A 20,431-nucleotide genomic window follows, 5' to 3' on the forward strand; every position below is an offset into this window, starting at 1 on the left:
AAAGTGTATATTTTTTATATTGTGAAGTTCATGTCAAAAATGCACATATGACATTGATTATACCTTATTCTAGTTTATTGTGTCAAAAGAAAAGGAGGAGGAGAAGAAGATAGAAAAAAATAGAGAGGGAAAGAGAGAAATCAAAAGAGGAGGAGGAGAAGGAGAAGAACAACAAAGAGGGAGAGAGAGATCACACAAGGAGGAGAAGAAGCCAAAAAAAAAAAAAAAATGAGGTGTCCTTTAAGATGATGTGTTTTTAACAAATTAAATATTTGAGGTACCCAAAAAATTGGAAGGCACTTAGATATTAGTGGCGTGTATGTATAATTTTCGATGTCTAAACATGGTTTTTTAACTCGTCCGAGATCGAAACATCTCGCCCGAGTTAACTCGGTATCAGAGCTGACGAGACCAACTCACAAAGTCATTTTTTGATCGAGATTTACGAGTCACGTTCAAATTTTTTGATTTGTCTCACGAGACATCTCAATCGTATCGGAAAACTTATCCGAGACATCTCAATCGTATCGGAAAACTTATCCGAGACGACTTGGAATCGGAGCTGAACGAGATGAGACGAGACGAGATACCGAGTTTAAAAACCATGTGTCTTAATCACCCCCATAAATATAAAAAAAGGAAAAATGAAAAAGAGAGACTAATCAAACTCATTGGAAAAACAAAATCAGTTATTCTTCCACCTCAACCGCAAGTCTCTCAATGGGTAGTTGGTCACTCATCTCTTCCAGTTCTAGTGCCGTTATAGCTCCACGATTTTCTCAAACACCCAAATCAGTTTTTCCATTTTTCGACCTAAAAACAACGCTTCCTCTCCCTCTGAGGAGAAGTTCAAGTTGTGATGATGCCTTGGGAATGAAAATTGGAAGCTTTCAATACAAATCATCATCACCAAAGAAATTCTGCACCAATGCCGTTATATCTGAAATTCCCAACCAGAAGAAGCAATACCCGAAAATCGGTGCCGAATCCACTGGACCCGTTCCTTCCAAACAGCTCCTTGAAGTTGTCTTGATTGCTGCCAACGCTGGTGCTCAGGTTTCTTCTTCTTTTTTTTAAATTTATTTATAGTCCAATTAACGCATTTTATCAATCTCTTTTAGATTCTCGAATATCAACTATTGATTCTCTAAGGCCAATTGTTATTTGATTTTCTATTTTCATATATTTGAAAGGGGTGGATTTATAATAAGTTATAAAGGATTTATTTCCACAATATTCATATCTTAGTTAATGAAAGTAATTGAAATATGTAAAATAGCATTAATTATTAATATTATGGGATAAAATTTATGAGGAACATTATTAAATTGTGGGAGAGAAGAAAGAAGAATCAATTTGGAGTCAAGCTAGTTATGGATGGATTAATTGCTCATAATCAAGGAGAGGAACTTTGGTATATATAATTTTCATATAATGTTGTGTTTGTTGATGAAACTAGAGGGATAAATTCTAAACTAGAAATATTGAGATGTTGGTGAGGATGTGACCAATAAAATTTGAAGTATTATAAGATCAACTTGTACTTATCAATCTAAAGGAAATTTTTTTTTTACAAGATAACTGTATGTTTATGGAGTTAAATGTTGTGACATGTTCACCAAATAAACGTATCGGAGATGGGTATGTTGAGATCGATGAATGGTACAACTTAGAAAGAAAAAAATAGAAATGAACGTATTCGAGGGAATTTAGGAATAACCTTAGTAGGGATGTAACTAAGAGGGTTTGGTCATGTATAACGAATAATGATGATGGCACTAGTATGGAACGCTTTGATGCAAGTTGAAGGTTGACCCCATTTTTCTGGGTAAGGAATATATGATGATGGTTAGTGATATTTATAATACCTTAGATTTTGCTGAGTGTATATTTTCCTCTACTCTCAAGTGTGTCATACCCCAGTTAAGCACCGTGAACGTCTTATATTCATAGTTCTCCCCCTCTCCAACAGATCGGTCTTTTGGAGTAGTTGGTTGGTTAACATGGTATCAGAGTCATCCACTCTCGGGTATGTTATACCCCAGTTAAGCCCCGTGAACGTCTTCTATTCATAGTTCTCCTCCTCTCCAACAGATCAGGCTTTTGGAGTAGTTGGTTGGTTAACAGGGTATCAAAGTGCTATGTTCGTATAGGTCACGGGTTCAATTCTTTCCAACCTTTTGGGTGAGGGGGACTGTTGAGTGTATATTTACCTCCACTCTCGGGTATGTTATACCCTAGTTAAGCCCCATGAACCTCTTATATTCATAGTTCTCCCCCTCTCCAAAAGATCGGTCTTTTGGAGTAGTTGGTTGGTTAACAGATTTAGGCAAAGTTGTTAGGTTCTTATAGTCAACACCCCCCCCCCCCCCTCTCTCTTCTTTTCTTGCTCACTTGCACAACAAATACTATTTTTTAATCATACATGCATATTAACATCTTTTCTGCCTGCTCCATGTTATCTTTTACTTTTTATTATTTTCATCTCTTTTTTCAGGTTGTGATGGATGCTGTTAATAAGCCTCGAAATGTTAATTATAAAGGACTGACTGACTTGGTAACTGAGTAAGTACATTTTATTACATTGACTTATGATGATCTCAACAATTTCTTGGAACATTGTGTTTGAGTTCCCTTGTATTATAGTTTTAAATTCTTTCGATGGATTGGGTTTTATTTGGTCATTCTTAAATACTAGCATTGCTCTTACTATTATACTTTTGTTTCCACAAATTCAAGCGCTTAATGCAACCCATATTTATCATGAATTACTCTCCCTTAACTGATTTAGGACAACCTAGGTTTGATCGAATCTAGGTCTGTTCTACTTTAGGAAGGGTGGGGGAAAGGCTAATTAGGTGGTGATGAGAAAGAAAATAAAATTATAGAAAGGGTTTTAGGCCTAAAAGGTTTTATTGGCCATCGTGAAAAGTTTTACATGGCCAATTGGGTATATTTTAATTAGTTACACTAATAACTCAAATGTACAGGACTCTTAAATTCATGATATGTTTTTCATTCTGATTATTTATCATAATAGTCCATGACAGTGAACTGAGATAAAATGTTTTATCATATCTTTCTGATTCACTTGCACACTTGCAGCACAGATAAATTGAGTGAGGCTGCGATTCTAGGAGTTGTGAGAAAGAACTTTGGTGATCACCTTATCCTTGGGGAGGAGGGTGGGCTTATAGGGGATACATCTTCCAATTATCTCTGGTGCATCGATCCTTTAGGTTTGGGTTCCTCAACACCTATTCTATTTTGTTTTGGAGTATCCTTAGTTTTTCAAATTATACTCATGTAATAGTTTTGAGTTCTGTTATGCAAAACTCAAGAGACAACGGAATTGGTACAACTCGGAACTCACTCAGTCTGTTAAGACTTGTACAAGTTGTTACACATTTATATATCATTTTTTTTTTACGGCCAAGAAAATTCACTCGCATAAGTAACTCATATCCATCGTCTCTAAAACCCAAACAAATATGAGTCAAAGGCATCTTGTCCGAGATTCATAACTCTGCTCAAGACTTGTTAGAAATATTGGAGGCTATGATTGACTTGATTCTGACTTGACCCAATGCTGGATTTTATTGAAACAAGTAAGCAAAAGCTTTCAATGTTAATATCATATTATTATTTGAAGTAAAGAATTATATTAAAAGGACGAACAAAGAATACAATATTAGAATGTCGAGAAGACCTGTCTCAAAGGCCGAAGAGAAGAAAAAACTTCTATGCCCAAGTTAAAAAAACAAAGATGAAGGAAAAGAACACCACCCATCTCCCACTAAAACATCCTCCCGTCTAAATACAAAATTTTCATGGGACACGCTTCTAAGCTCTCCAAATAACTTAGACCAAAAATACAAAGAGGATTTAATGCGTAAGACTGCAGGATGAGTGTCTTCCTCAATACCCTCAACACTCTCTGTTGCTTTCCTTCCATTTACCTTAGCAAGCCACAAATGGTAGCAATCCTCAGAATTCTACTTTAGTTCTTTCATACCCCACACCTCCTTTTGTAGTAACTCTTATAATGATACGGTAGTTTGGTATGTTTATGCTTAGTTTCTGTATGTTTCCTCGTCAAAATCTTATTTGCGATCCTCAGAATTCTACCCTTTTTTTTGCAGTATCTTTTTATAAAATTACTAGTCATTCTGAGTTCAAACTATCTTACCTCTGATATAGATGGAACAACAAATTTCGCACATGGTTATCCCAGCTTTGCAGTATCAGTAGGAGTTTTGTTCCAAGGAAAGCCGGCTGCTGCTGCTGTGGTATTTAATGTTCCCTATTGCAACTTGAAAGTTTTTCTACTCAACTCTTTCTTATTCTTCTAGTAACCTAATTAGAATTTAAGATGAAACGTAATGAAAAGTAAACAAAATGGTATAGGTAAAAATGAGAATTGGTAAAACTCCTACTTATATTAAGAGACAAGGAAACCCGCCATACACTCTAGCCATGCTTCTCAATGCCAAACCTCCACACCCACTTACCCAAAAGTGTCGAATTCATTAGCCCCAACTTCTTAATGTCGAGCCCCCCTGATCCTTTGGAAAGCAAACCTTATTCCACTTGACAAGATGAAACTTTCTATTATTCTTATCATGCCACAGAAAATCCCAAAACAATGTATCCAGTTTTAGCTTAATAAATAAAGATAGAAAATAAATGGGAATACGAGACAAAGTACTATTAATCAGGGTCAGCTTACCACCTTTAGACAAATATTTTACTTGCCAACAGCCAAGTCTTTTCCCAACCCTCTCAAGAACTCGATCCCACAATGCTCTGCTCTTATACAGTGCCCTTGGCTGAAGACCAAGATAAGATGATGGAAGCTCCCCAACTTGGCAACCAGCTGTAGCAAGCCAATTAATATCCTGAACATTCTCCACAACAAACACCTTCCTCTTTTGGAGGTTCATGGGAAGTCCAGATACTACCTCAAAGCAACACAAAATGGCATGTGGAAACCTCATCACCATAGGTGCCCATGCGCATGTGTCAGTTGCTGTGTCAAATTTGATAAGTATGAAATGGGTGTCGGTTTCAGCATTATTTCAGAAAAGGAACCATGTTCCTTGTCACACTGTAGTGGTAATTAATAAGAAAAATAGAAGTAAGAATGTTTTGTATGAATGCACTCAAAATTACTTTTTTTTAAATACTTAAGATGGCACCAATGGGCCTTAAGTGAGTGGCACGAAAAGCTACCCAGGAGAAAAATAAGAAAATAAAGCATTCATGATTTTCTTTTGTTAGTGACATATAACAGCAACTCAAGACAAACGAGGAATCAGAAATAAAAGAACAAATGTTTCGATATTTTTCCCTTTCTTTAATATCTAGTTTTGTAGATTGTTTCCATTTTCTTTTGTTATTTTTTTAAGTTCATGATATGAAATATTGATTTATATTCTTGTGTTAAATAAAACATGGCATAACTTGTTTTTGGTTAAATGAAACCTGAAAACAACTTATCTTTCTAGGTAGAGTTTGTTGGGGGCCCTATGTGTTGGAATACTCGCACATTTTCTGCATCTGCAGGTAAGGGAGTTGCAGTTAACAAATTGCAATCTTATAGTTAATTTTCTTTGTGCAGCTAATTAAGGTTGAATGACCATATGTTTTACTTTATTTTAGGTGGTGGTGCCTTTTGTAATGGACAAAAAATTCATGTTAGTCAAACTGATAAGGTATGCATTTTCAGACGACAAGAGGTTTTTTTATGATCTATAGTATTTGAACTCTTCAGGAACTCAGTTCCGTATCTATCTGGGAGTTTTGCTTTTGCCTGGCTTTAGTTTCTGGTCAAAGGGTGTAGTTCATCAGTTGTTCCAAAGGAAATATTGGGTGCCTTACTAAGAGTTGGAACATATATGACTAGCAAAGACTGCACCTTGCTTTCTTACGAAGATTCTTGTGAAAAATAATTCATTTTTTTTTAAGTATTCTTTATTAATGCAAAAGGTGTAGATAAACATTTTACTAGTCTCCTGTGGCATCATAAGTGATCAAACATCATAAGACAAGCAACACCTTGAATAAGTGGAGCTATGTGAACACCACCTAACATCTCTTTTGCGGCACCTCTGAGGTCATGTGGCAGTCTCCATGGGCTTCTTAAAATGAACAATAATTGACCTAATGTCTTACGCAAAGTTACATGCAGGTGATGGCAGTCACACCCTGACGGCACCCCATATAAGATGGCATCTCCCACCCCTTTCAGAAAGGCATAGCTTGAACCTAATCTAAATACATTAGATGCTTGTGACGTGATTCTCATTATTACATTTGCAATAGACCATAGGGGGTCAACAAAAAAAGTGATCAGTGATTCAAGGAAGGGTCACAACCTAGGGGAGTATGCTTTTTGAGTTGTCCTCAAGACCGCTCATTAACCCTTGGATCTAACACAAGGGCTGGTTACTAACATACTTCAGCTGGAAGTGATTCAGTGAATGGAATGCATGGTGAAGTTGACCTGTCCCATCTACCCTCACATCACATGACTTGCTCCTATTGGTTGGGTCAGGGAAGGGAATATCCCCTTATCCCCTATATATAGTGTCCCCCAAAGTATGGGAGGAAAGGGACAAAAAATACGGATTAAGACAACCTTCCTCTCTCTGCCTCCCCCAAAATCACTAAATCTTTGCTGCACTTGCAATTGGCCCTCCTCATGGTGCAATGGTGTGCAAGCAGTGAGTTGGACATCGGATTTCCCTTTGCATATCCTATTTACTTCACATAAGCTAAGTCCTTATCCAGCATCTGAATTTTCCTAAAACGAAAGGAAACAAGAAAAGGGAAAATTTGGACATTTTGAATCAAATAAAATTTATGTTAATCAAAAACTTTCATTCAAGTTGTGCATTGAGTCTAGTATTGGATACTGCCATGTAAAATGAAATCTGATGCATTCTCCTATTACCAATCATCCGTGTAGATTAAATGTAGTAAGAGTAGACAAGCTTTGCATGTCTTAACTTTTAAATCTTCTAGCGTGGAAATCAACCTAATCACTATTTGAATGGGTTGCCCTGCACATTGCCGATGGATGGATAAACAGGCATGAAATTTAAAAATCTGTTGCATTATCAATGTAACTAACGACTGCTCTTCTTTGAATCTGGTACTCCCACAATCCCTATGGCTTCTTTGTAGAAGGCCAATGCAGCATTTCATTAGAGTGACCTAGTTTGGAAATTCACACTTATACATCAACATAGGCTAATGAACTAACAATTCTATATTTGGTATTAGTTGATTGGTCCACCCCTACAATTGCTAATGGGTGGAGGAAAAATGAGATTTCATGCTAATTGGCTCTTTCAAATACCTACTATCTGTCAATTGGAATTATTTTTATTTGCGGGAACAAGTCACATATCGTCTTTCCATGATTTTTTTTACGTTAGACCACCTTTCTCCTCCATATGGATGACATAAAAAATATCGCTCCTTATGGATTGATCAACTTTGTCAGTAGGGGTGTCAATTTGGATTGCTAGCCCCACTAACCAGGCCTGGCTGAATAAACAAGTGTTTGAGCCTTGATATTGAGACTGGAAAGGTAGGGCCAAGTTCAAAAAATTTCAGCCCATCAAATCTAGGATGGACTAGGGGTTAATAGTGCCTAGCCCAACCTGCTATTAACTTATATTTTATATAGATATAACATATCTAGTTTGATACATATTTATTTTATCAAAATTTAACTATATTGTAGAATTGTAATTTAATCTTCATTTATATTTGTTGAGGTTTTCCAATTATTATAAACAAGGGCAATAAGCATGTCTACCTTTTACTCCCATAGGATAAATACTCACTAAAGTCTTGGTGTTACAACAAACTCCAGATGTAGAAGAGGCATGCTAATGCAGGACAGTGATGCCTAACCCAAAATGATGAGTCTGAGACCAGGATTAAATCAAATAAACAATTCAACATAAATCTAAGCTCATGCAACCACATATGATATAGAAAATCTAATAGGCAATTGAAGTCCAAATCATAATAGCAATCACAATCCCACAGAAAATCCCTTGAGTGTTAGAACGAGTGGGTACTGCAAGTCCAAAAAGTCGGTACAGTTATAGACAAACTACCCAACATTAGTTTGGTACTGGAAAAAGAAAGGGCTTGAATCTGAATGGGAAAAATCATTCCTAGGGTCTTCCCAAAGAATAGGTGAGAGAAAAAAAAGAAATTACGAAAGAGGAAGAAAAGCAAAAGAAACCCTAGATAGATGAAAGTTTCTTCCATACCATGAAATGTCTTGGGTTTAGAAGAGAACATGAGGAAGGAAGGAGATGTCTGAGCAATATTATACTTACCAAAAAAAAAAAAAAAGATGTCTGAGCAAGATTGGAAAGAGGGGTTTGTGTTCTTAATGATGCACATGGTCTCTATTCTCCTCTGATATTAACAATTCATCAACATTACAAAAGTACCACTAATAACTAATAAAAATAAAAAAGATCCGGCATGCAAAACTTCATCATCATATGTACATCTAAAGTTTCCTTCCAGTAGACTGACCTTCTCCACTTTTTCTTAGGTGGAGCAATCTCTTCTAGTGACTGGATTTGGATATGAACATGATGATGCATGGGCAACAAATATAAATTTATTCAAAGAATTTACTGATATCAGCAGGGTATGTTGTCCTTCCCGTTTTTAGAAGTTGGTTGGGCCTGCACTATTGCAACTAATTAGGAGATTATATATTGTTCTGAACTTTTTATTTTATTGTGTAGGGGGTGAGGCGGCTTGGTGCAGCTGCCGTAGACATGTGTCATGTCGCTTTGGGGATTGTAGAAGCTTATTGGGAATATCGTCTAAAACCGTGGGACATGGCTGCTGGTGTTTTGGTAATGTTGGTTTTGTTCTATCCAAATGACACTTGAAATTTTTTCAGACTTGCATGTTATGAGAAATCCTTTTTTTTTTTTTTTTTTGAAGTTTTGTGGATATGTTGAAAGAGATTGTGTATTTTGACAGAAAATGGAGAACAAAAGAATGATTTTCAGACATTTAGGAACTTAACTTGCTATTTTTCTAATATTTATTTCTGCCCAAATCCTTTCACTACCCGAGAAATGCCGAAAATGAATTTTCCAAGGCTTTCCTTTGCTAAGAAATTCTCTTGAATGTTCTTGTTAGATGGGAAAAGGTTTGTAATCTTTGTGAGGAGTAGGCTTTGTTGGCAGGATTGGTTTGTCGTTGTACCAGGTCCTGTTGTCTCTGTTCTTGATGGGATGGTCATCTCAACCCCGTTTTTTATTTTATTTTACTTTAATAAACATAAACATCTTTACTTATAATAATAAAAATTCTCTTGAATGAGATTTGTCACATGATTTCATCTAGCACAATGACATCACAAGTATTCATGGTATGTTGTACTCCATGGAACTATTAATATTATTGTTCTAATCATCAATTTGTTTACAACATTCCATTAATGTGGTTCTGCGAGAAGAACAAGAATATTGTAAAAGCTTAGTAAAGTGAACCTACCCGTATTGGTATTGTATCATGTATTCATGAACATATTTGTACTAAAACTACCTGACTATCCTAAACTGCACGTCGGCCATCCACAGTGCCCCGGAGTCACCAGCATCCTTGAATGTGCTGCAGCCTCATTTCCACAAGGACCTCATTAAATTCACCATTTTCATTTTAATGATAGAATACTAAATCAAGAGATTGTTATTTCCAGTAGATTATTATGGATTGAATTAGTCTTTATAGTAGCTATCACTAGTTCTCCCATATCTTGAGCCTATTTGGTATTTTCCAGATTAAAAATGAAATGACGCCTCCATCAAATTCCTTCAGGTTCCGAGTAGGGCTTAAAATGGGTTGGGTTTGGGCTGGATCTGACTATATCCATATCCAGATCCAGATCCGAAATTTTTTATCCGGCCCGACTGAATTACTTGATTTGGCTCATTCGGGTCAGATAATTTCGGACCGTTCAACATTTTTTTCCTATATTTCTTTTCTAATTGCTATACTATTATATTTTATTTTATAAGAATTCATGTTATATTAAAGTAGTAGAAAAAAGATATTATGAAAAACATGAAAATATAATTTTCAAAGCAATATATCATTTAGATCTAGGCAGATATAAGGATAGATCCATATCATACCCTGGTCCAATTCAGATCAAGGGACATCAACCCATATTCGACCCATTTTTTTCATTCGGGACTACTCCAAGGGGTCCAAACCCTCGGATTTGGATCACTTGGTTTTAGGATAAAATCCAACCCATTTTATCCTTAGCTCAAGACAATATTAATCCTGGAAGTGAAAATAAAGAAAACAAACAAAAGAGGGAGTCAAAATCGAACTTCTTGAATCCCTTTCCTTGTGCTTTTTTTCTGATGTTTGGATATTCTTCTCTCGAGCACAGATAGTTGAAGAAGCAGGTGGGATTGTCTCACGCATGGATGGTGAAGGGTTCTGTGTGTTCGACCGATCTGTTTTGGTATCCAATGGTCTTCTCCATGCAAAGGTCAGTCCTCACATGTTTTTATATGTTAAAAGCTTGATTTATATGCAATAACATACACACATGCCTGTGTCCAACAAAGAAACCTTCTCGTTGACTTATTCAAGGATGTTTGAATAGTCCTAACCCTCCAAGAAAATAACCTGGACCATTTTCCATGAGTCTATCGACCAATAATCCTTGTCAAAGGGCCCTCTCGAGCCATCTTCGTTTAGTCCAAAACACTTCATCCATGTCAAAGGGCCTCTTGAGCCATTATCGTTGAGTATGAGAAATACAATCAAGGTCAAGGTGATTGAGGAACAAGTTTCAATGTTGAATTTTTAATATATGACTATTGACGAGCCTCAATTGTATGACTTATTTTGATTCGAAAAGCCGGAAGCACTTAGTGTTGAATTTTATCTAGAGCTTACCTACAGCTACAAAGCATATTCTACTTGAACAGATATCATTCTAGTCTCAATATTCACTTTGGTTCCCTTGTGTTATTTATTTTCTGATTCTATTTGGTGGAGATATATATATGAGTTGGGTTTGGTGAACAACTATTAGTCAACTTTTTTTACACCACCACTCGGATGTTGTCCATTTTTTCAGTGCTTTCTACAACACCGTTGGATCTTGTAAAATGGATGGCATCCGTGCAATGTAAAAAAAGTTGGAACAATGGCAGAATTAATTTAGCTTGGTACTTTTGGTTAATAAAAAACTTACCAGAACGTTGAATTTCTTTGGTTGTATCTTATGCCTGACATATGCACCCAAGTTATTTCCCTCTTTTCTTTTTAGAATTTAACAGTAGTCAGAATACTAAGAAGAAAGAATCATGATATTTCTGCCTTCATTTGAAATCTTGTGTAAAACAGCTTCTGGAGAGAATAGGTCCTGCAACAGAGAAGCTGAAGAACAATGGGATGGATGTCTCTTTGTGGTTTAAACCAGAAAACTACTACACAAATTTCTGAATTGACATCATTAGTATTTACTAGAAATCTGTAGTCTTTTTTATGTTGTTTTTATGAACTTATTCATGATTGGGTGTACCGCCCTACAGAAACTTCTATACAAAATTTTCAATAAATGATTTGTTGTCTTATGATTAGAGTTGTATTTTATTTTCCGTAAAGAATCTTGTACTGAACTCGTGATTTGCGAATCTTGAATCGACTTCCAGGGGTTGGGATATTCTTACAGAGATTCGGCATAGCTGATGTTATTTTACCGCTCTAGACAATTTTTTGAGGATCATAAAATTCTGTTTTTCCTGTAATCTTACCAGCAGTACTGTTCAGAAGTTAAAACATTCATTCCACTGTTAACTTGGGATCCTCAATGAAAACTTGTATTGATGTGGGCTCGGTATGAACTCATGTAAAGAATGGTACGATGTAAGTTTGGGATCGGGTGATTCCTGAAAATGGGTCATGGAAAAAACACATGATTGCGACAGTTAAAAACCCAAAATCTTGCAGTATTCCCATGATAAAATCCAAATGTCAGGATCCAACCCTAATTAAAATATCAAACTAGTTCGCATGTCCATGGATGTTGAGTCCATATGTGACATGGACTTGGGTGTGAGTAGGAGGAGAGAACTCATGATAAAACATATAGTACATTAAACAGATAACAATCAAATATTTTGTCCACCCTTTTGGGAATTATCATGCCATGATTCTTTCAGATCAACGATTTCTAACAGTAACTAACATGTAATTTTTATATGAACAAACACTTGAGTGGATTTCAAGGGAGAAAAAATGAAATGAAGTATTCTAATTGAATGGCTAAGGATAACCAATCAAGCAGATTGGGTTAGAATTAGATAGCGAAGAACTATGCATGGTGACCACGTGGGGCTTTATATCTTCAGGATTTCAACAAATGTGTTGCAATCTCTCCTCTCTTGCCTTCTTCTCCCTTTCTCTATTAGAATTTCAAACTCTAGGAGAGATATTTGGTGTCTCTTTAATCTTATTTGGAGTGATGTATAAACATGAATTATTGTGTTATAAGTAAAAGTTTGTGTGGCAATAGAAATTATCTTATTTTATTGGACATCAGTAGTCTCAAACCATGGTTGAGGCTCTCCATCAAACAGACGGTTGAGATGCTAGGATTCATTCTCATGAAAAATGCATCCGTAGAAAAGATTGGACTAATCCCTAGAAATACAGTACAGATCTCTAAGAAATCTGTTTGACCGAGGAGAGCCTTAACCTTGGACTGAATCTAGAAAAGTCGAATTTTATTTGAAGACAATGACGAGAGATTATTAAGAATTCTTTCAATAGCAAGTCTTGTTCTTCATGTTTCCCATTCACTTCTCACTGAGTAACAACTTCACACAAGAGAATATACATATATCGAGTAGTGTCTGGCATTTTGTATATTTGATGGCATCAGATGCGACGAAGCGAAGCCAACCTCTTCTCGAGATCTTCAACATCAGGAGATTCAGTACTGACATAGAAGACAACAATCAGTTTAAGATGAAACTGGAAGAAAAATTATGAAATAAAATAAAATGAAATACTGTCTGTAGCTACGACTTGGTATCAATGTGTCAAACCAACTGAGCTATGGGTCTAACCCCAGGTGTTGCGTAATCATTCCTAATTGGTGTTGTTATCATACTATATCACCAAATTCAATATTCAACTTCAATAATAAATCATTAAACCCCATAATGATATCAGGTGCTTTAGTGACTTGCATTGCCCTTATCTTCAACATCTAGCCCAAATGCCGTTGATGACTTTTCTCCCTAAAACCAGTCATCTTCAACGATAAATCGGTAAGGCAATTTTCAAAATAAAATCAGGAAAAAATCAAGATAGGGTTAGGTGTTGTGTAATAGGTGTGGTTATCATATTATATCATCAAATCCCATACTAAACTTCAATAATAAATCATCAAACCCCATAATGATATCATCCATACATCCACAATAAATAAACCACAGGTCCGCCACATATTCAAGGTTTTTATTGTTCAAAATGTAAGAAGATCACTATCACGAGTCCAAGTTAGGATTCATCAACTGATCAAAATCATCAAAACTAATGTTATCCTCATTCGCGTCATCGTTATCATACATTTAATTGGTAAAATTGTTGCCATCATTCTTCATCAAGATCATATACTAGTGCATAAATGTCATCTTTTGTTTTTCCCGATTTAATCGCAAAGTTTGCCATTTAATTGTGAAGTTCATGATTAAATCGGTGAAGGAAAAATTCACGATTTAATCCCAATTTTTTCAATAAGTAGGAAAATTTGGTGCATCTTAAGATCTCCTAGGTTCTTACTCCTTGCATGTATGCAATGCAGCAGTCCTTTTTAGAGGTACACCCACTCACTATACCATTGAAATACAATCCCCAACAAAGTCTATCAGTTATGTTACTGAAATACTATTTGGTTTCCAATAATCAATTATTAAGTTATAGATAACTTAATAATTTACCTTGCAGTGACATTTTCAACTTTCTTGGATGCAATCCGGCCTTTAGGAGCCGACGATAACTGTGAAGAAGTGAAGATTGGGATCAGTCAAAGAACTATTACATTAAATGAACTAAGACAACATAATAAACAACCAATCAAACTTCAGAAACCAACCTGTGAAGCAATATCTACACCAATCTCATCGAGAACCTACACACAAGACCACGCAGGAGATAAGACAGTCCAACAATGCAGTCCGCCCAACCATATAAAAGAAAATTGACAAAAAATTGATTGTCCAAAAAAAAAAAAAATTTTAGATTGTTAACATTACTAACCTGGTTGGTGAGCTCCTCCGTTTCCTCTTCAGCCTCATCTTTGTCCAAAGTCTCGTCAATAGACTCTGACATCATCTCAATCTGCAATGAGGTCCATGTCATACTATAGCTAAACGTACATACCTCTCACTGAAGCCTAATCAGTGAGACCAACATGAATACATGTCAGCTGAGTTTTCTGACTCAAGTGATTCTTTGTTAAAAAAAAAATTCTATAGAACAATTCACTGATTCGACAATGAATGACTGGACTCTTTTCTTGACTTATGTGCTTGTACTGAATTTTTTTTGCCAGTTTTCTAGAAACAAATTCACTAAGAATGGCTACATACAACTCAGCGAAACCGTGTCTCATTTTGTACATTTACAAGTAAGGCTTGGCCAAGCTGCACGAAATTGTCCAAGATCTAAAACCGACATTTACATGAACAATACTCATTGATGATGACGAAGATATATGATGCATGATACAAAGAAAATAACGAGATTATGTGTCTGTATGCTGTGGACCGTACCGTCATGTCCATTTGTGTTGACTGCTTCTGGAATTCCCTAATAACTTTTGCTTGCTTTGCCGGTGCCATTTGCTGAAACATTCCAATATTCAGAAGAGGAGCCCTAGTTAGATAATAAACAGTAGATTATACATTCGAGTTGATCAGATGTATAATTGCATACCTTAGATTTCATTTTTTACAGTGTAGTAGAATTACACCTTAATGAATATAAGAAAAGTTACAAAACATATTTACAATAAGGGTTTTAGCTACCGATCCCGTTAAAATAAGGGTTTTAGCTACCGATCCCGCAAAAAATACATACCTTATTCATGGCTACCATTGCTTTAGTTGCACCTTTCATCCCAGTAGAAATTGCAGTACTGGCATACATTGCCTGTCACAGTATACAGGGTTCAGGAGAAAAGGAAAATAAGAAGAAAAAGAAAAGGAAAAAAGAAAATAAAGAGATGATTTCATATTGTATTTAAGTTTTGTTAGAACTGGGACCTGTGTATGAGTTGCTACACCTCTGATTTGGGCACGGCTCCCTTGCAAATTAGTAATTTGTTGCCGTAGCCGAACAAGTTGACGAGCTAATATTCTAGTGGCAGCCTGCACATAATGCATATGGATAAATTATAAAAAAGATGAAAAACTTAAGCTACGTTCTTTTAACCATATTGTCTGCCACTTTGACTTTATATAGAATCTTGGTTCAAAATCAGTCTCAATTTCCAAAATCATATTAATGATAGCTACGGTGTATAAAATGGTCCAAAATCCTACTGGCCATAACCTGTCACTGGAAAATGTTATTTCCGCAAGTGCAACATATTGGAATTGGATGGCTATAGAATCATTTGATGGCCTTGATATCTTGCTGGAATATTTTCATGGAAATAAATAAATAATAAAGACTTTACAGTTATCTAGTAAGCTGTTGTAATAAATAGAATTTATATCTAATCAAAAATATCCCAACTGAACACACTGCAAAGAATGGGTTATAAGAAGTACTTGGGTAAGTGTCGAAATTAAGGGAAAGCATTCACCGCTTCTCCTTACAATGTTAAATGCCCATTGCTTTTAACCCTGGAGCTAAACATGTCTCGTGAACACCTCTAAGATACAATTATCACACCCCCAAAAGTATACACCAGCAACCAATGGTACTGGCAGAGAAGTAAAGAATTTTGTTCCCTACAACATGTCTTCTTCTGCAGAGAGAATCACTCAAATAGACCTAGAAGTGCAAAAGTTTGCCCCAAATAATATCCACTAAAATGTTGAATCAGTCACAAAACTGTAAAATAATATTTATTTTTAACCCGTCAAATGGAAATTATAATCCAATAAATTTTAAATCCAAATAACTATAGAAAAATAAAAATAAAGTTGATAAAACCAGCATACTTTTTATATGGGAGATCAATTAGGTTTCTCTTCCTTGAGCGTACACCACATCATGGTAATCTGGCCTAGAGACAGTAATTACCATATATATATAGCAACTCAGATTGATTCCATTTGACTTGGTGGTAAGATTAATCGGTATCTAGAATGATATGTTGCCAATATCTAATTCGGCCAGGTTACTGAAATTCTTTATCTAATAACCGCTGAGTCAAGATGACTCGGATATTGGCAGCTGCAGACCATATTCAAAGAATTATTATTATAAATACTTTGTGGCTTTTGCTGCATGACCATTAATATTTGATATGAGCCCTTGTGAACTTTTAATTTTTTTTTATTTTAAATGCCAATGGAAATAGATTGACTTTAAAAATGACAACATATAAACTGGATTACGAGGGAAAGAAGAAACCACCTGACAAATTTTCATTTATCCTGAGTCATTGACTTGTCTGAATTTAAGCATTAGCACATTCAAAAGAAAAAACTAATAAATCATAATAAACCAAGCATATTGAGTTGAGCATGAGATACTTATTTACAAACTTGCCTCATTTCCTGTTTTTGCTGTCTTCTTGATCTCTGCCACCAATTTTTTCTCCTGCCACCATCAATGCCCAACTAAAATTATGAAGCATAAAAATGAGTAGAGTTTATTGAACAAATGTAATATCTTGAGGTAACACACCTCTAGTTGGAGAGATGCAATTTCGCGCTCAATACCTAAGAAGATCAAAGGAGTCATAAACTAATTATTCTGACAAGAGAAAAGTTTTGAAATGAAAGTATATATCTAAATTTCATATTAACAGAAAAAAAAACGCTAGTGGTGGACACCCTTAGAGCCTAGCCGGGGCTTAAGCGACAAAAAATTAATGTCTCAATTTTTAAATTTTTTGTATGTAGAAGAAAAAAATAATATAAATATATCATTACCAATAATAATACCAAGTTACCAACTACTAAGCAAGTATATTCTACACAACTAACATGTAAGAAAAATGTAACCACAAATAATGAAGTAATTTGATGCCCCTCTCAAATCTTTACTGTTATAAAGATAGAAGTTGACAAGTGTTTGTAGACACCAAAATTTGAAAGTGCAAAAATGCCCCACATTTACATTTAACCTTATTATTGTCAAGGTCATCTTTGTCAAAATGAACAAAATTATAATCCCATGACCATGACCCTTTTTAACCATGTTAGTTAGTTTTAAATGTTCTAAAATTATAGTCTTTTTATTATGTTATTTTCAAAATAACCTAAGTTAATATTTTAAATTAACAGACCCTTAAATACATTAGATGATAAAATATGAAAACATAACATTATTTATTTAAAATTTAAAGTATTTTTTATCATGCATAACTCCTAACTTTTGCAATACATATTCATTCACACATGCCACCAACTAGTTCTCTTAATCTTATCCACACCTCAATAATTTAGCTCAATATTTGAAACACCCCTTATATTCTAAAATTGATGAAATATCCTTCAAAACACAATTTACACAAAAGTATTGCATAAAAGTACTATTTTAACCCTACTTTTGTGAAAGCCACCTAACCGTAAGCCCAGGCGCTTGGAAGGTCTAGGCCGCCAAAGTGCCCCTATGCGAGACCTAGGTGGGGCTTTTGACAACAGAGTCGACAGAACTAGGGGCATGCACCATGACCACCAATTAAAGGAGGAGCAATGAATAAAGCACAATCCCTGACTTCTCGCAAATTACTCATACCTATTCAATAATAGAAACTTCCGAGCTTGGGACTTAAGAACAACTCTAGATGGAATATAGAGCCTGAAACAATATTAATAATTAAGAACTATGATTACGTCTAACAGGGAAATCCAGAGAGATATAGTTCTAGATCAAATCTAGAAGAAAAATCGGTAATAATTAAGAGTTTGGGGGATCTCCAACATTCACAATCTCAATAAAAACACAAGCTAATGAGTTGGAGGCAGACACCTAGGAAAATCTACAAATAAGGTGAGAAAACCTCATTAGTATGCAGGGAATCTAAGCTATTTTGGTGGTATTTCAGTGGGTTGAGCTTGCTGATACTGCACCAGATTTCATACTATGTATGCCAACATTCATTCCCCTTAAAATTATTTCACATGCAAATATCAGACCTAGTGAATGGGTTTCAAGTAATTCTACTAATTTAACGATGAAAGGTTTAATTAACTTTCTACTGAAATTTAACCACATAAAATTATTTCAGATGCAAATATCAGACCTAGTGAATGGGTTTCAAGTAATTCTACTAATTTAACGATGAAAGGTTTAATTAACTTTCTACTGAAATTTAACCACATAAAATTATTTCAGATGCAAATATCAGACCTAGCAAATGAATTTCAAGTAATTCTACTAATTTAAGGATGAACGGGTTTGAGTAACTTTCTACTAAAATTTTACCACTTAAAATTATTTCAGATGCAAATATCAGATACATTGAATGGGTTTCAAGTAATTCTACTAATTTAACGAACGGGTTTAAGTAACTTTCTACTAAAATTTAACCACTTAAAATTATTTCAGATGCAAATATCAGATCTAGTGAATGAATTTCAAGTAATTCTACCAATTTAACAATGAACGGGTTTAAGTAATTTTCTACTAAAATGTAACCACTTAAATTATTTCAAGTGCAAATATCGGATCTAGTGAATAGGTTTCAAGTAATTCGACTAATTTAATGATTAATAATGGGTTTAAGTTAATTTCTACTAAAATTTAACCATTATGAGATGGAACCCAAGGACACATTACCTCTTGTTGCGACAGACATTTCTCTTTTGCTCGTCCTGAGTGCCTCTGCAACCAAAGAGATTCATTTTTATCTAAGCAAAGAACCCTGTAAACAAAATTTATCCTTCTCACAGAGAGAGATAAAAAGGGAACCCCCAACCCTAATTAACTAAAATACTAAAGAAAAATTGAAACCACCTCGATTTTTCAAACACATTTTCACCAAACTAAACAATTTCAACAAGAATCAACGCAGGTTGATCCAAAAATGAATAAATTCGAAACCGCAAAGCAGAAGAAATCCTAGAAATCTGAACTAGTGCATTTATACCTTTGGGCGACGTTTTCTTCTTGAAAATGTTCATGTTCATCTTGATTCTAGGTCTCTCGCAGAGGAAATCTTAGATCTTGAAATTCCAAAACCCTAACTTTCTTCTTCTTCTTCTTCTGAGCTCAGAAGTGTGTAGGGTTTTATTCAGATGGGCACGCTCAAAAGAGGCTCTGGAACAAAGTAGCCGTTGCAATTTTCTCAATGACTTAAATGCCCTGCTCTTTTTTGCAGTATGACAAATTTCTTTGCTTATTATAGAGATGTTACTAACGCACCAACTTTTACTTATTACATCCCAAATAAAAATAAAGAAATAGGTATATAATCGAGAACAAGTAAAAGTTGGGATGCCAATAGAGGCTCTCTCTATGTTTTTTGTTTTTTTTTTTTTTTTCCTAAAACAGTTGCAACTTTTGCAAAAATTCTGATTCTAATACACTATTTATTTTAATTCCGAAAACATGTTCGCCAAGCGAATTATTTTTGGAATTTATTTGAATGTGTTATAACACTTTGTAACGTAGAAGAAATAACTAGAACCAGACTTCTCTAGTATTTAAATGGTGTCTTTTAATCTTTAATTAGGGTGTGATAAATAATTTAGAAAAATAATGGTGTAATAAATAAAACTTGGGGTGCCAATAATAACTCTCTTACTTATTTGTTTATTTTTATTTTTTAAAACATAAATCAAAAAGGTCAGGCGCCGGCCCACTAAAGTGATTCAGACATACATTCAATATCTGAGATTCCCGTTGTTTCCAAATTGTATACCTTGGTCTTCTCTTCTCTTATTGACTAATAAGAAAATGACCTAAATGCCCCTTTTTTCAATTTGAAATAAAAAATCCTTGATTTTCCTCGTGAAGCCATCATCTTCAATCTCGTGTGTAGAAAATTTTACCTTACTCTTTAACTCCAAGATTATAGCTACTTCAACCTTAAAAAGAAAAAGAAAAAGAAAAAATGTACTCTTCAAACTTAGAATCTATAAAGTTCAACGTCAGAACCTTAAGAAGTAGATATGAATTTTGAAATAGAAGATGTTGAAATTTTTTAGAGAAAAATCAA

The 20,431-nt window shown here is 34.9% G+C and overlaps 2 protein-coding genes across 3 annotated transcripts; one reads left to right on the top strand and one right to left on the bottom strand.

Moving 5' to 3' along the window:
• Window positions 1-646: 646 nt before the first annotated feature.
• On the top strand, window positions 647-11,751 carry IMPL1 (myo-inositol monophosphatase like 1). Of its 2 annotated transcripts, XM_086458034.1 has the most exons (11): window positions 647-1,056; window positions 2,498-2,565; window positions 3,106-3,239; window positions 4,201-4,289; window positions 5,508-5,565; window positions 5,662-5,714; window positions 8,588-8,686; window positions 8,787-8,900; window positions 10,457-10,558; window positions 11,425-11,536; window positions 11,733-11,751. In XM_086458034.1, the coding sequence occupies exons 1-10, from the start codon at window positions 721-723 to the stop codon at window positions 11,521-11,523; spliced, it is 1,152 nt and encodes a 383-aa protein (XP_086314160.1). In that variant the 5' UTR covers window positions 647-720; the 3' UTR covers window positions 11,524-11,536; window positions 11,733-11,751. The 2 variants fall into 2 exon arrangements, with proteins under 2 accessions (XP_086314160.1, XP_086314159.1); XM_086458033.1 differs by lacking the exon at window positions 11,733-11,751 and having other exon boundaries at window positions 11,425-11,654.
• Window positions 11,752-12,825: 1,074 nt separating this feature from the next.
• On the bottom strand, window positions 12,826-19,532 carry LOC147390707 (vacuolar protein sorting-associated protein 2 homolog 2-like). Its single transcript, XM_086458035.1, has 11 exons — window positions 19,361-19,532; window positions 19,051-19,095; window positions 16,951-16,985; window positions 16,813-16,863; window positions 15,354-15,458; window positions 15,169-15,240; window positions 14,862-14,933; window positions 14,347-14,427; window positions 14,183-14,218; window positions 14,028-14,086; window positions 12,826-13,021 (listed from the first exon to the last, which is right to left on the bottom strand). Exons 1-11 carry the CDS (start codon window positions 19,398-19,400, stop codon window positions 12,961-12,963), a joined length of 657 nt encoding a protein of 218 aa, XP_086314161.1. The 5' UTR covers window positions 19,401-19,532; the 3' UTR covers window positions 12,826-12,960.
• Window positions 19,533-20,431: the final 899 nt, after the last annotated feature.

This window comes from Akebia trifoliata, chromosome 11, assembly GCF_017979445.1.
Source record: "Akebia trifoliata isolate Shusen 1 chromosome 11, ASM1797944v1, whole genome shotgun sequence".
NCBI lineage: Eukaryota > Viridiplantae > Streptophyta > Magnoliopsida > Ranunculales > Lardizabalaceae > Akebia > Akebia trifoliata.